Source organism: Crinia signifera, chromosome 1 (genome assembly GCF_055691185.1).
Source record: "Crinia signifera chromosome 1, ASM5569118v1, whole genome shotgun sequence".
Lineage (NCBI taxonomy): Eukaryota > Metazoa > Chordata > Amphibia > Anura > Myobatrachidae > Crinia > Crinia signifera.
The window spans coordinates 332057437-332074896 of record NC_139217.1 but is presented as its reverse complement, the minus strand read 5'-3'; the positions used below and the strand labels follow the sequence as shown (position 1 = coordinate 332074896).

The following is a 17460-nucleotide window of genomic DNA, read 5'->3' as shown; positions in this document are numbered from 1 at the left end:
GATCAGTCTATAACTAATGCATTCTTGTCAGTTTTTCCCATCCTTGTGAACAACAATCACCTTTGCTTTTAGCATAGTATTTGGGAATGGCATGCCATGTAAGACAACATTAAACAGCTCTCTAAAATGAGGGTTGAGGATGGAGGCTAATTTTTTTTATAGTAGTAGGCCGTAAAACTATCGGGTCCACGGGACTTAGAGGATTTTGAACCTTTCAGGACTGCAGTTATCTCGTCATTAGAGACATCTCTATTCAGAGTTCATGAAGCTTGAGAGGACAGTCTCGACAAATGAATGAACTCTATGATTTTTTTCTTTGCCGCACTTCCAGTCACGGAGGTCCTCCCAGCCGGCCATTTGCTACAAAAACCCAGAGGATCATGATGCCAGTCACTGTGCCCTAGAAGAAAAGCACTTGGATGCTCGAAATGTGTTGGAAGTGACTGACATCATCTGTACCTGTGGACTGACCTCGTGCTAAGCCTTTTTGGAGCCAGGCAGGGTGCACTTCCAGACTGCATCTTTGCCCCCACACCATCCCCTGCTGGCTCCAAACACCCTTAGGGGTAAGAATCCACACAAGCCATTTTTCTATGTATGTTTATTTGTTTATTAAATCACACTGATTTTATCTTACGGTGCCTGGTATAGTTGTCACATACACAAAACGCCAATCCAGCCTCGACAAATGAGCATGTTGCAGAAAGTCAGAAATAAGCATCAGGTGGGCCATGTTCACCATCTATAGCCTCCAAATTATAGAGTGTAGAATAATATTTTTGGAATTCAAGGTTAATATAATTTGGGTTATAGGACAATGATCTTGATTTAGTGTTAATAGCCAGAATATTATTCTGAGATTGTTGGGATCTGAATCTAGATGCAAGTAATCTGTCAGCTTAATCTCCCTTTTCATAGAAAGTCTGATTGAGCTTCTGTAAAGCCTATGCTGTGTATTTAGAAAGGAAAAGTGAAGTCTCAAATCTAGCTAAATCAAATTCTCTCTGCACATGTTACATCTGCCCCCTGCAGTGCACATGGTTTTGTCCATTTCAGAAGGAATTTGCCTTTGCGATTGAATCAGAATAAGGACCTTAATCGGTGTGGTGGTATTGTCATTTTTACTTGAAAATAATTATAATAATAATTTCCTTTCCTACACCCTCTGTAGCTGCCGGCAGTGTCTGCACCCTCCACCAACATTGACTGCACTGGTACTGCCTGTCGGCAGCATCCGCACCCACTTCCAGCAACGTCCGCATACAGACCCCGCTGCTGTCCAAATTTTAGGTACCACCATGGGCACCAGGTTTGCCCCTAGTTATGATTAGTGATCAACTCTGAATCATGCCCAAAGTACATTAAATACAGACTATTCTACAATCTCTGAATGAATATACTATAGGTTACTGTGCATTGAAAGAATGACGTACAACACTCCAAAGGATCAACCCCTCAAGTGTAAATTGTTTGGAATGAGTGTTAAGAACAGAGATCCCTCCTTCATAGTTAGTAATGAAAAGTCTAAAGGTTATTAATCCAATGCCATTTAAGATTAGAATTTTTGATATAAAAAAGATGTTTAATTTCTCCCTTTAAAGTTTTATTGAAAACTGTCATCTAAGAGTTCTTTCCTTGCTCTATAACTGTGTAATTATAAATTATAAATTATTGAACTTAACCTAATAACCTAATTTACGTAATGTTTAACTACCATTACTACTACTACTACTACTACTACTACTACTACTACTACTACTTCCAACAGACTTTGGTGTAAATGTGCCAATATCACAGTTTTGCATAACCTAATTTAGGTAATATGCAATTATTTTTTACTGTAGCTTTAAGCATGATTTTAACCAGGATTTTATTGTGAATATTTGGTGGTGTTTCCTCCTCTCACAATCTGTTTAATAATGTATTGCTGTCGACCTTAATGGGTTATTGGTGATGGGTGCTAAACAGGTATACAGATTTATTGAAGGCTGATGTAGACGGAGGCTGTTTATAGCCATTTTGTAGAATTCAAAGTGTGAGAATTATTAGTGTGCTTATAAGGCAATATCTTTGATGATCTCACACTGAACTTCTACTGAATGTAAATTAAAGAAGACAAATCTTACAACTTCAACAGGACTTCGATTGCTGCACAACTTTAAGTGTATGTTCATTCTGGTCCAGCAATCCTCACTCACTGCCTATTACCACTATATAACCAATTTGTTTTATCTAAACAACATACACTTGTTTTATCAAGATGTCATTGTAATTGCTAATACCTGTGTTTGGTCAGTAATGTACAGTCTTTGAAGATATTGGCTGGATGTTTGCAATATATTTGATTTGTCCTGCTTTGTTACTTTCCCTCTGCCCCATTTTTTCACATCCTCTGATTTCTAACACAATCTATTTTAGAATAAAATTTCTGCAACCATCTAAACTGATCACATATAACCTGCATTTCTTTAATTCTATTGCTTTACCTTTCATTTAGCCACTGCTTTTATTTACAGTACCTCATTTAAACTATATCCAGGCTGACAACAACACCCGCAAAGACTCCATGACCCTTTAATTTCTAGCTCACTGCATCCCCTAGCCATTACTGAAACCTAGATAACTTACACTGGCACCTCTTCACTTGCTGCTCTCTGCTTGGGGCCTCACATTCTCAAAACCCCCTAACCCTGGTGTCTCCATGTTGGTGGTGGTTTCCCTTTACCCTCTAGCTACTCCTGCTCTACTCCTTTCCCCAAAATGGTCCCTTACATTCTCTACATTTTAAATCAAATCCAATCTGTTCATCCTTGACTTGCTGTCCTTTACCACACCATTGGCACTCCTTTTAAGTTCCTTGACAACTTTCCCTCCAGTATCTTAGGTGGTTTCAACATACCTATTGATAACCCCACAAAATCCCTTGCCTAAAACTTCTTAACCTCATATAGGGCCTTATTCTGGTTAGGTCGGTGAAACGGACGTACAGTCCATTTCACCGTACGTTTCCCGTGCGCGGATGGTGAGCGTAAGTCCGCCCACAGAACAGCCGCATATGGACGATCACAAACACCGACAATGGGGAGTGGCGTACACTTGAGCGTACGCCACAGTATACGGACGGGTCTCTGCTTAGACATCGTTAACTGGCGTACAACAGAGCATATGCCACCGTATACGGATGGGTCTTGTCCATTTTCACACCGATATCTTCCGTATATCTGAGCGTACGCCACAGTGCACGGACAGGTCTCGCATTTTTTCAATGGAAAACTCAGCGTGTGTCACCGATTGTGAGAGTGAGCGTACGTCCGTGCACGGTGGCATACCCTTCACATATATGGCACTGCAAATCTTGCCTTTCAACTATAATTTAGACAATTAATTAATTATTCTAACTGTTATTCAATAATTGTTTTCTATTAAGTCAATTGTCTACCTTAATAAACACCCTAAGAAAACAACATTTTAACCCTCATTACATGTATATTTATTATGTTCTAATGTGGCATTTTAATCACTATCTATGTGTCCCCACATTGGTTTACATTTTAAATAAAGTTATGTTTGTGTTACAGTGAAAAAGTTGACACATGTCGACTTCTGTGAATTGAGTGTCCGGCTTTTAAAAGTATACAAAAACACTTTCTGAATGGGTGTAGATGGTTATAAAATAACTACCTTGACATATATAAGCAGGTCTTTGAATGAATCTTACCTAAAATTAAACCAACCTTTACATGTAGAGGTGTTCCAAGATATGTTTGAGGGCTGTGTGTGGCTTGCAGGAAGTGAAATCATGGTTTTCACTTAATAGGCTGCAGCATTGCTTATTACATTCAGGTGTAGTAATCAGCGTTAATTAGCAGACCCAGGCGTCCGCTCTCATACGGTATCTCTAGGGGTGGTCTGGAGCTATCTTTGGTGTCCGCCTGTTTTTGGGCCAAAATGCACGGCGCGTTCGCCGATCGAGCAGTTGTAGCACCGTACATTTTTGGTGCACACCCCCATGTACGCCCATGTTTATGCCCAGTTTTCCTCATTATTCCGGCCGCTCCCCTAAAAACGCCCCCATGCCGCCTACAATGACCGTACTCTTGCGGACAGGTTTTTTCGCACGGAGAGACCCTTCCGTGAGCGTTGTGAGGTCACCGCACCTGCGCATTGCGAAAGCTACGCATGCGCAGATGAAAAAAAAACTATACGCCCGTATACGGTCCAACCGTACCGAGCAGAATAAGGCCCATAGTCACTGTGGACCTCCCATTCTCCCATGTGATTGGGAGCTCACTTGATCTAGTCTTCAGTCATTGTTGTGATACTGTATTTCTACAACCCCAATTTCCCTTCTATTACCACCACTGGCTCTTTTTAACCTGTCTCTATCTGTTTCTCCATCTCTACCTCCTAATGCTACCATCACTTAGTGTAACATTGAGGTTATTGACCCCACCTCCCTATACTCCCTTTCCATCAATAAACAGTGTTGCCCTTTCCATCATACTTCAAAAAAGTAATCCCCTCCCAGTCTAAAAACCCCCAGCACCTCTTTGCCACTGTTGGCTCCCTCCTATGCCTACCTCCACCTCTACTCCTCACACTCTGATCTTGACTTTGCTACTTATTTCACATTAAAAATTGACTTCATATGTCAGTAGCTCACATCCCACCATAGCATCAGCAACCAGCCACCTTCAATCCCATATCACCACCCTCCATCCATCTTACCTACTTTTCCATCATTCTTCCATGCATCTGGTGATGAAGTCATGGCCCTCATCTGTTTCTTCCCCCTCCACCTGACCACTTGACCATATCCCCTCCTTTCTCCTGTCTCCTCTTCTACCTTACTCCTTCTGCCTTTTCCCATCTTGTCCACTTGCTTAATTCCACATCTGGCACTGTAATTTCTGCCTTGAAGCATGCACTCCTCTCCCCTATTCTTAAAAAACCTACCCTTGATCCAGACACCCTCTTGAATACAAACTTCTTGAGCATATTGTCTACAAACACCTTACTGTCTTCCTTTCACTCTTCCTCCTCACTACTTGATCCATTCCAATCTGCCTTCCATCCCCTTCACTCCACTTAAAATGTCCTCACTCTTAAATGATGTCCTTGCTGCTAAATCCATAGGCAACTACTCTCTGTTTAGTCTATTGTTACCTATCTGACCATTCCTTTTTGGTCTACTATCATAATTTCACCTCATCCTAACTTCCACTAAAAGTAGATATCTCCCAACTACCTCACGTACTAATATCTATTTTAGTCAGTGCCAGATTAAGGTCTAAATGGGCCTAGAGCTGAAAATGATCAAGGGGCAATAATAGGGGTTGTGGCCAGCACCTAATAATGTGGGGTGTGTGACCAGTGTTCTGGTTGGGTGGTCTGCTCATGGGTGTATCTCTATTTGTATAAATACTTTCAACTAATATATATATATATATATATATATATATATATATATATATATATATATATATATACTAGAGTGTGTGGTCACAGGCCACCGCACCACACCCTGGGATGTGGGTGCTGTTTGCACCCCATTCCTAGGAATGGCGAGTGTGTTGGTACTTCTGTATCTATATATATATATATATATATATATATATATATATATATAGCAAATGGGAGAACCCTTTCTGCGCTAGAGAGAGTGGCAGCAGCACCTCTGGGGGGTCCTCTGTTAGGCAAGACCCAGAATAGAAATGGAAAGAAAGGGGGTTTTCCAGAGGGCGCTATCCAATGTCAAACAAAGACAATCTGGTTTTAACCGTTTAATATAAAAGTAAACAAGATCCCTTAATGGGGTATCACAAATACATACAAATAAAAACTGCTTGATACAGAAAGTGGCACATATGTTTTACAGCTTTACATGAATAATGTTCTATTCAGTAGAGAGTATCCCAACGCGTTTCGTCAGATCCTGACTTCATCAGGGGCAGATAACATGGCCAGCAGACACTGTAAGTTTATAACAATGCAGAAAAAAAATCATTTAAAATCATGCAAAACTTGTAGTCTCATATAAAATAGAGATCAAGGACAAGAGAGGGAGATGGAGGAGAGGAGAACGACCAGAAGATGGGAGATGAAAAAGACGACCATGATGAGGGAAGAAAATTAATATCGAGAGGGTGTAACCCCTTGCAAGAAGAAAATAGTTGTAGCCACTCCGGAAGCACCACGTGATAATTTGTCAGGTAGCACATACCTATAAGAGTTCTATACCGATAGAGTCTGAAGATATAAATTTCATATAACGATCCAGTGGGTTTTCAATACTCTATATAGAGACATTTTTGAAATATACATATACAACACCATCAGTAACCAATTTTATAATAATGAGAAGAGATTATACTTATATACAAGAGATATAACATACCGGGATCAAATAGATGTGATTTTTAAGTATCACAGCAGGCAATTCAAATGAATTTTCACAGCAGACAATTCAAATGGCTTTCACAACCGATAAATCTGATGTGTGATCTGATCAGTGTCTAATAATAAAATAGGCTAGGTGTTACTACCATATTACAGTCCAGAAAGATATCCCAGTTCAATCAACAAGTTTGTAACAAATAGCAAAGTACTGGGAGAAGTTACTTACATAGGGATCCTAGAGAAGTAGCCAGCAGCAGGGTTTCACCAGAGTGAATGTCAGCCCTGTGTAGCCAGCGTGTATATATAGCACCCTGGTGATGACATCACTTCCGGGAGTTAATAGTAGTGAAAAGATCGTGTACCTTACTAAATACGACAGTACACCTTAATCTGTGGTATTAAAATAGCGTGGACTGAGATAAATATCTCATGGTGACCTCTAAGAACGGTGTATAACGCTTAAAAGCAGAGTTAGGGTGAGGATGGAACGCAAACGGAACGCTGTGCGTTCCATTTGGCGGCCATCTTGGATTTTTAAGACAAGCGCTACTTCCTATAAGTGGAATGCAGATTGCGTTCCAAAGGGCGGAAATGACGTTGCGCCCTTAATACAGCTAGGTCCAAAGCCGACCTAGTGCAGATAGTACCAATGGAATGTGATCCATAGGTGGAGCATTTAAACGTTCAAGTGGGCTAGTGCAATGTGCCGCTAGGAGAGTTTAGACTAAGATGGAACGCAAACGGAACGTTGTGCGTTCCATTTGGCGGCCATCTTGGATTTCAAAAACTGGGCTGAGTACTACATCCTGTAGGTGGAACCTAGATTGTGTTCCAAAGGGCGGATATGACATCGTGCCCTTAGTAATAGATCTAAAGGGAGCCTAGTGTGGGGTAATAGCGGAGGAAAAGTGACGAGGTGGAACGCAAAATGCGTTCCAATAGGCAGGGACAATATGCCTATACAGGACAATATCGAAAGATATTAACATGGTCCTAATTCAGAATGGGCAATAGACATTTACTGAGATAAAAAAGTGATCTACAGTAAGTGAAGGACGGAATAGGAATATCACTGTTTACTGTAATAAAGTGACCTTTATATGACTGAGTGCTTATATCCATAATTAAGTGGATGTGGTAAACATACAATATTAATGGGAAAAAAAAGGGGGGGGGAGGTTTGAGTCTCAGCTCAGCTGATGGGGAGTGTCTATATAGGAACAATTACATGATATTACCATATTATTAATCTTAAGGGGAACCCATTTACGTGGAAAAAAAAGGGGGGGGGGAGGGGCAGCTGTCCCAAAGTGAGACCTAAGGAGAAAATTACACAATGCCCCTAATTTAGTGAGCCTTTAAAAGGTATGAGGTAATTAGAACCTGTGTATAGACGTGACTAGTAATGAATGTGCCAAAGTTATATACCTGTTTCTATTGAACTGGCATTTACATAAATAAATAACTTACAATTTTTACAATACATACATATTTCCCTATGGGGTGTCGGTAATCCAAGTGTGAAAAAAAGGTAAAAGAGTATTTACAATGAAAGAATACATATTTTATTTGAAACATATTACATATTAGATCTGAAGTATGTTATAGGATGGTATATATATATATATATATATATATATATATATATATATATATATATATATATAAATACACACAGACAGAAAATATATACTGTATACAGACAGAAAAAATGGCACTCGGAGACATAGTAAGGGGTGAAAACACAGTGGATGCTTTTAATCAAATAACTACGTTTCATAAATCATTTTTGGATTAAAAGCATCCACTGTGTTTTCACCTCTTACTGTCTCCAAGTTCCATCCACTTTTTCTGTCTGTATACACAGCAGCGTAACTATAGCACCGGGGGATTGAGGGGGGGTTTGCATGGGCGGCGGGGTAGGGGTGCTTGGCGGGGCGGCGGGGGGGGGTGCCCCCCCTAATGGCGGGGGTGCACCCAAAACGTAGCTACGCCACTGTGAATACAGTATAGCTGGGTGGTTGCTATCCCTCACAATGGACTACTGTAATCTGCTATGTGGCATCCCTGACAAAAAACTCTCTCCATTCCAATCTATCCTCAATGCTAAAGCCAGGCTTATTTCCCTTACCAAATGTACTACATTCACTCCCCACCCTCTTTCAAGCCCTACAATGGCTCCCCTTTCTTATCAGAATCTAATTCCAGCTTCTCACACTCCCTTACAAAGCCCTTGCCCACTCCTCTACCATTACATATCTGACCTTATCTCCCTTTACACTCCCACCCTTTATCTTCGCTCAAATAATTCTCAACACCATTCCTGCCTAGGGCAGTAGAGAGCCTGGCAGAGCCAAGGTACTTTTCAGGGGGCATGGCATAATAATGGGAGGCGTGGCAATTTACCCTTAGAATAAAAAAAAGCACTTTACAAATCTATCTGGCCTCACTGCAGCCCAGCACACAACAGCATGTGCTGGGTTAAGAGGAGCTGCTTCAGCTGCTGCTGCCAGGTAATAGGGCCTCACTAGACCCCTCCATCAGACCTGGGACTGGGTCATTAGTACCCCTTGTCCCATTTCTCAGCACCACTGCTCCTGCAAACTTGTCACTTTCTCCCACTCCTGTACCCAAGATTTTTTATGTGCTGATCCCTATCTATGGAATTCCCTACATCTCCCTATAAGACTGTCCACCTCTCTCCAAAACTTTAAACAGGACCTCAAGATCCACTTCTTCACCAAATCCAGCCAAGTCTCATCCTAACCCACTATTATATGATTATCTCTTCCCTTCTGTGTCCCCCCTGTCTGTCTGCTCCTTCCCTTAGAATGTAAGCTCTCACAAGCAGGGTCCTTTTCCCTCATGTGCACTACTTTATTTTACCTAAACCTTCTCAATACTTCCTTTGATGGCATCTAATCCCACCGTTTTATGCCACCCTAATATTTATTTCAATATTGTCTGCTGCTACAGATATGTTTATATACCCTGTACTTGTCCTATACCTTTTTGAACTGTAAATCACCATATTCTTGTTTAGTTTACTTATTTATGAACTTTGCAACTGGGTGATGCTGGGCGATGCAAGTCTCTTGGGTGCTATGTATATAAATAAATGATGATATAAATTATAATAATAACTTCAGAAACTTAAAATTGTTTAACCCAGTTAACTCTGTATGCGTAAAATGTTGCTACAGTACAATATAATATATACACATTACAACTTAAATGTATTATTAACTGTAACCTCAGCATGACCTCAAAACTGTAATATTTACACAAAACTAAATGTATTGAAGAGTCTTGCTATACACAATGGTATAGTGCATCATCTGTGGCCCACTGGGAGCTCCAGCAACCTGTATATATATAACTGCTACTATGTGGCTTTATTACAGTAGGGACATACTGTATGGCATGACATACAGTAGTACTGCAGGAAAGATATCCTGAGGATCAGGTACATTGATAAACACCATAACGTCATCTGAAAACAATATTCTCCTAATTCTCATCAAGCATTATTGTATATAAAATGTATAATCATAAAATTTTTATTTCAAGTACATTTTACATAGATGCAAAAAACGCAAGGCAGATATCTTCTGTTGTACTGTATGCTATAACATTATTTTACATGTTTTAGATTTTTTGTATTAGCAGGGTTAGTTTAGGTCTTATAGATATTATGTATTATTTTCTTCTATAAATTATGATTAACACGGACCATAGTAAGACTGTAAAGCATGTAAAATAAGTACATAAATAATATAGAACAATCTCTGGTGAAATATTGAGCTTATTATGTAGACCATGTAAAAATGTGTTACATCAAATTAGTCTATGAAGATTCATAGTAATAATCTGAAAGAACTGTCTTAATATTTATGATTATGCTGTACACACACACGCACACACTAACAGTTCAATATTTGCTGTGTGAGAATGATGTTAAAATTTTGAATAGTTCTAGGTACTGTATAGCCTGCACAGTTATTTTGCCAATCCACCAGATTGAGCAGATAATTGTATGCGACCAACCACTAATTATCAATCTGACAGATGTCCTGACATTGGACAGCATTTCCAAAGTCTATCTGATGGCTTCAGTTTGTAAGATAAATCTTTGACTCTGTCAGTCTAAGAGAGATGTTATCTGACAGTGTTATGTCAGTCTATGGGCATAAAATTAGATACTGTATCAGCAGCAGTCAGTCTCATATATTGTTATTAAAATAATAAAAATAGATCAAAGATATGTGTGATTACACCATAAGGGTGGATTCAATGAGTTGCAATTTTATTTCTCCAATGGATGTATTTAAAAGCTTTTCAGTTACTACAGTGATACCTGCAGATTAAACACACACACACAAGAGGGGCATCCCTGACAAAGTCTCAACAGAAATGTGTTCGGCATATCTTGGTTACCGCAATGTAGTGACATTATAGACTAGACAGGGCGGCAGTACTTAGAGACCACTGCTGCAGTGGGTGACTTTGACACTAATCTCTCACTGCACTGCACTCGCCATTCGCACCACAATCTGCGAATCACAAGTGCAGTGAGTTTGGCTTTGTCAACGACACCATAATTGCCTACCCCCCATGAATGGCTGGGAGGCTCCTGAACATTGTGTGGCACTCCCAGGTCCCTCAGAAAGGTGGTTAAGTATCCTGATTTAAGCTCCCAGAGAAAGAGGGAGCAAAGTAGTCATGTATGATTTATAATCATGTAATTGAAATTATTATAAAGAGCATTTTATAATTTTTTTAAAAAGGGAATAAAAAAGAAATGACTTTTAAAAAAAAACATTCAACTTTCTTTAAATACCATTTACTCTTCTGATGTTTCACATTGTACACTGTTTTCCCTTCAGTTGACAGACAAACAGAAACATGGAGAAGAACAGAACATGGACAACTGGATTTACACTTATGGGGCTGACTGACAATGCCAAGAGTCAGCCATACCTATTTGTGTTCTTCTTAGTGGTTTATGTAATCACAGTTCTTGGAAACTCTCTGATGGTCATCACTATCACTCTGTCTTCAGCTCTTCACTCCCCGATGTATTTCTTCATATGTAATCTCGCCGTTGTAGATATGTGCTATACAACTTCAACAGTTCCTAAACTCTTACAGGACTTTTTATCAGAAGTGAAACGTATCTCCTTCTTTGGTTGTTTGATACAGTTGTATTCTTTTATATCTTTTGGGGGGGTTGAATGTATTCTCCTTGCTGCTATGGCAGGTGATCGTTACGTGGCTATATGCATGCCACTACACTACACTAAAGTAATGAGCTGGAAAAAATGCAAAGTAGTGGCAATAATATGCTGGGCTGCTGGCCTACTGAACTCTCTTGCTCACACCATCTTCACGTTCCGTTTACCCTTCTGCAAATCTACATCTCTTAACCACTTCTTCTGTGACATCCCACCCCTGCTTGCACTGTCCTGTGCTGACACTACCATTAATGAGGTAGTGGTGTATACTTCAGGAGGGTCTGTGATCATAGGGTCTTTTTTGTTAACAATTATGTCCTACGTCTTTATTGCCAAAGCTATTTTGAAGATTACAACTGCTTCAGGAAGACAGAAAGCCTTTTCTACGTGTGCCTCTCATTTGATAGTGGTTATACTTTATTTTGGAACGATTGTTTTTACGTACATACGCCCTACATCTACTTATTCCTTGGATAAGGACCGGGTAGTCCCTGTTCTTTATGGAATTATGACACCTATGTTAAATCCAATTATTTATAGTTTTAGAAATAAAGAAGTTCAAGGAGCTCTAAAAAAAATAATTGTGATATATTTTTCTGCTAAAATTATTGGAGATGATGCAGATTTAAAGAAATATCTTACCAATCACTAATAGCACATATAATTGATATGACTTCACACTGTATTAAGCACTGAAAACTATTATTTTTGTTTGTCTGCGTTTACTCTCCTGCATCGTCACTGTAATACCACATCCCCAGGTTCCAAATTTTCTAATTCTACTTAAGCAGAGGTTTAAGATAAGGAGGTGTATGATGCCACAGTCACCATGGAAACCAGTCTTTACTTTTATTGCCATGGTAGGTTCCTTGATTCATGCAAGCATAACATTAAACTATGAAAACATGCTGATACCTGTTTATATTTCTGTCCTAGAAATTCTAAAATAGAAATTTAGCACATAATTGGGGACCTAAAATATTTAGGGCTTAATTTAGAGCTAATGCAATTTTAGGCTATGAAATCGCTAATGTTAGCAAGTGAAGCTGCCGCCCAGCAGTGAACAGAGTCACCCAGAGTCATCGCAACTAATTTGAAATTTGACAGGTACACACCCCTGAATTGGCCATCACACAAGCATTTTTCTCCCACTCCCTAATACTTTTAATAAAATAGTCACTTCCTGTCATTCATTCTGCAATATCCTCACTGTGAGCATGGTCGCAAAGGAAGCTTGACACATGCAGTTCGATCGCAGCGCATCTGCAATTTGCTAATAATCTCTGAAATGGAAAAACATTAGCGTACAATTCTGAATTAGGCCCATTAAATATATCACATTTGTCCCACAAAAAGTATTTTAAAAATATGGCATTGGTTTACCACATTCAAAGACTGTAGGTGACAAAGTCTATATCAAAACTACAGTATTCACCTTTATATATCACGTATATCATACAGTATCTTCATTGTGAACCAGTAGGCTCTAAATTACTTAATTTACTTAACAATTTTTCCAAAAATGTTGGCAATTTTTAGTTAAGTAATATGATTTTATTAACATATACACATGTTTGTTAATGGAAGTATACCGAATCAGGTTTAAGTGGCTTATATTTACAAAATTTGATGTTTCACTTTTTTCATTTTGGAGGCTTTTTTAGAAAAATAGTTTTAGACAGGTAACAAAAATATACAATGTATACAAACACATGAAAAAAAAAACAGAAAGATAGATTGATAGATAGAAAGACACAGCATTCCCAAGGTTGAAAAAATGCTTGATCTAATTAAACCACACATAAAACATACTGGGCGGGATGTATTAAAAAACATCACCACCCCTCGCACGATGTTGATCACATATGTACTAACATATGCGATCAACATTGCAATGCGGTGACGGAGGCCCCCCACGATACCTGTGAGGTGTTCTTCGTCACCTCCCTGGGCTCTCCTCACTCCCCCTGGGAAGCAGAAGCAGGCTGTCCCTGGTGCCTCCTCCTCCCCTCTGCAGCTGGAAGGACCTCCATCTGGGTTGCTAGGGTGAGGAGGAGTTTACCTTATGGGTCCAGGCTTCCTAGAGGAAGGTATGCCAGGTGGGTTGGCATCTGGGGTGGGGGTCAATGGAGGCAGTGGATTGGGTAGGGGTCAATGGAGGCAGAAACGCGGCGCCCGGGTCATAGTACATTTGAAAATGGAGTAAAACCCCCCAAATGGGGGTTTTTCCACATTTTTCCCTTATTACATTCCCCCATTGTCTGAACAATGTGATGGATATTCACTTAGATCAATTAGTTCAATTAGTTCCATCGGTCAACTAATTACATGCCCGACTATTCAATTGTATCCATTTTTTTTGCAACATACTGAGACATTTCTAACCAATGCCTTTTAATTATTATGTTTTTGGGGTGAGAGGGTGGTATAGGTAAAAAATGCCTCAATAAGTGGCATAAATGGAGGCAACTTCACCTGATAAGTGTCAAAAGCACATGGTTCAGTGGCTAATTCCCCAATTCAGGTGTTTTTCGCCATTGCCAATTTGTTCGTCTGGGCAAAAAATTGACCCTCCATTTGAATGAGATGAATCCCCATTTGCCCTGAAATAGTATAAAAGTGCAGATTTTTCAACTAGATGGAAAAACCAGAATGCACATAGCATTCCTTTGCTAAGTCAGTGGTGAACATTGGGGAAAATGCTCTCTCAGCATGATACAGTAACAATATTCAGAAATTCCACATAAATGTTGAGAAGGAAAAAAAAAGTCCAGATATACTCATTTACATATATATGTGTATGTAGTGTGTTGTGTGTATCTGTGCAATGTTTAAGTGTACAGCATGTTCTGTGTGTTCATGTGTGTGTTTACTGTTTTGGGTGTGTGTGTGTTGTAATACATGGTGTGTGTTATGTATGGGTGTGGTGATGTTCCTTCGTCATCTGTTGACCAGATCGTCGATCTTTATTCCATTTCACCAATCACAGCAAAATTTCTAAGAGAAATTTCCCAAAAACGGCTTCGAGTTGCACACCACCGGGTCCAGAGGTAACTTTTTGTTGAATTTGGCAGCTCTGAGTGCCACAATGTGTCCGCAATGCGACACACACACACACACACACACACACACACACACTCTTCAACTTATTATACAGTATAACCAGGGCTATTTTTCAGCAGGCTCCAGCAGGAACTAAGGCACTTATTCTAGTTCACTCTTTCCGACAAAATATTTCTTAGATGGACAAAACCATGTGCACTGCAGGTGAGGCAGGTGTTACTTGTGCAGATATAATTAGATTTGGGTTGGGTTTTACACCTGCTTCACCTGCAGTGCACATAGTTTTGTCCATCTAAGAAATATTTTGTCAGAAAGAGTGAACTAGAATAAGGGCCTCAGTTTCTGCTGGAGCCTGCTGAAAAATAGCCCTGAGTATAACTAACCTCCAAGTCTGTCTGTTGTTACCCAATTTGTTTTATCACTGTTTACTATTGTAAAGCGCAACGGAATCTGCTGCGCTATATAAGAAACTGTAAATAAATAAATAAACTACACACGGTACAAGATAACCCTAACAATTACCAGCTAAGATGGTATCTCATTACTACAGATGGAGCCACACACACCTGCTGCCTCCATAGCTTCACACTCTCCCTGTTTCATAGCCATACACACAAAAACAAATTTACCATGCCACTTACCATGACACACACAGACACACTGCCCCCGTGGCCCAGGTGTTTCTTCCTGCAGTCACTACAGCTGCATTTAGGAGATGCTTAATATTTGAGGTACCCAGTGAAAACTGGTATCTTACGCCACAGTGATGGTTACAAACCCCAGTGTCAAACTTAGGGCCCTTTATAAACAAACTTGAGACCCATGTGAACCTTTATCTGGCACTGCACCCACTATGTTACCATTTCTAGGTAGCCCAGGTGTGAATCTAACAACAAAGTGACATCATACTGTAGGTCACATTGCCACATTTTGTACCCGCCCAAAGTGATCTAGGGCCAGATTCTCTAAGCTTTAAAAGTGATAAAATAGAGATTGATAACAGCCAGCCAAATAGCTCCTACCTGCCATGTCACAGACTGTGTTTGAAAAATGTCAGACAGGAGCTGATTGGCTGGCTGTTTATCACTGTCCATTTTATCACTTTTGAAGCTTAGAGAATCTGGCCCCTAATGACTACATTAGGGGCCAGCTACAGTTTTTTTTTTTTCCATTTGGCGATAATTGTGCGGCTTTTTTTTTTAACCTCTCTAGATTTAGCTATTTGGCACAAAAAGTTCTAGTTCTTCCCCTGCACACACACAGCACAGCAGTAGAGATTTCTGCTCTCTTTTTTTTATAAAAGAGCCCTGTCCAGTAACAACACAAACAGGATGTCAATGAGTCTGATGAGGAGTGGAGATGAGCTGTCTTGGTTCCTATATACAATGTGATAACATTACCAGCAGCTCCATAGATTAACTCAGTGGTTCCCAAACTGTGCGCTGCGGGGCTCCCTGGGGTGCCGCAGCACTCTCACAGGGGTGCCGCAGCCGATGTCCCTAACAAAGCAGCCACATATATGGGCTGGGCAGAGTCAGCCGGCGCTAGGGGTGGCGTGTGGCAGGTTTGTGCTTGGATGAAGGAAGAATGCGATAGGGACGCAATGTGTAATAACGGTGTCAGCAGAGGCAGGTGAATGTACTGGGGTGCAGGCTGTCGGATGTCATAGCGAGGGGGGAGGTAATGGCAGCTGTCAGAGGAGCAAAATAGTGCTGTCTTGGCTGGCAATACCTCTGCCAGCAACAGCGCCGCTGTCCTTTGCCCCCGGCAGTTACTCGTGAGAGAACGCGGCAGCCAGCAGGCGCCGAGCTGGAGACCCTGCAGGCGCCAACCTGCGGAACCTGCAGGTGCGAAGCTGGAGACCCTTTAGAGGCAGGTGACACTTGCTGGAGGGGGCTACTCTAGTAGATGGGCATCAGTGTGTATTTGTGAAATATCTAGCAAGTGTGGAAAATGTTGTAGGACTACCTGGACTTGTGACTGAGGAGGTACCATCTGAGTAAGAGAGGGAAGTGTTAGTGCAGCAGTTAGTGGAGGATTCTAATGATGAGGAGGAGGGGTCCACTATGCACACCAAAACTAAGGACCTGATTCAGACCTGTTTGCTAGGCTGCATACATTCGCAGCCTAGACGCACGCCCACATACCCTTGCTAGCATGCAAAGGGGATGTGTACGAGAACAGCATGAGGCTGAAGGAGAGGGGGCGCAGCTGGGGGCGTTTACTTGTTCGCTGGCCTGCAAACATACACAGCATAGGGAATAGGTCTGAATCAGGCCCATTTGTTTCTCACTACCCTCACTTTTTCTTCTGCCCCCTTAAGGGGCATTGTAGTGACAATGGTGGTGGAGGAGGCCCCATTCAAGCTTTTGCAATGGGGCCCACACAGTTCTAGTTACACCCCTGTGTATGTGTGTTGGGGGAGGAGGTGCGTTCTATAATATAAGTGACATACAATGAATGGAGGAGGGAGGTCTTGGTGCATGGATACATAGGGGCCAATTTAATAAGGATCGCATTTATAATGCTAACTGGACGGAATATTACTGTGCTACTTCATATTTGCGGCTAACCCCGGAAAACAAGTGTTTCCGGGGATTTAGCCACAAATATTAAATGATAAATGGGCCCCATAGTGTGCACAGAAATCTTGGTACTTACAGTATATGTTAGTTGGGTGCCTACTAAGCTATTTTCTTAGTTTTCTGCGTCCGCTCGCCACACTTTGGATTCGCCACACTATATAAAATCAACTCCATGCCGA

The 17460-nt window shown here is 40.7% G+C and overlaps 1 protein-coding gene across 1 annotated transcript; it reads left to right on the top strand.

Annotated features, from left to right (window-relative positions):
• The first annotated feature begins 11304 nt into the window (after nucleotides 1-11304).
• On the top strand, nucleotides 11305-12285 carry LOC146079934 (olfactory receptor 5V1-like). The gene has a single exon (XM_083186666.1). The coding sequence runs from the start codon at nucleotides 11305-11307 to the stop codon at nucleotides 12283-12285; it is 981 nt and encodes a 326-aa protein (XP_083042792.1).
• Nucleotides 12286-17460: the final 5175 nt, after the last annotated feature.

What these genes read in the sequence shown, in the direction of transcription:
- LOC146079934 (XM_083186666.1), top strand. Translation starts at nt 11,305, where the DNA reads ATGGAGAAGAACAGAACATGGACAACTGGATTTACACTTATGGGGCTG.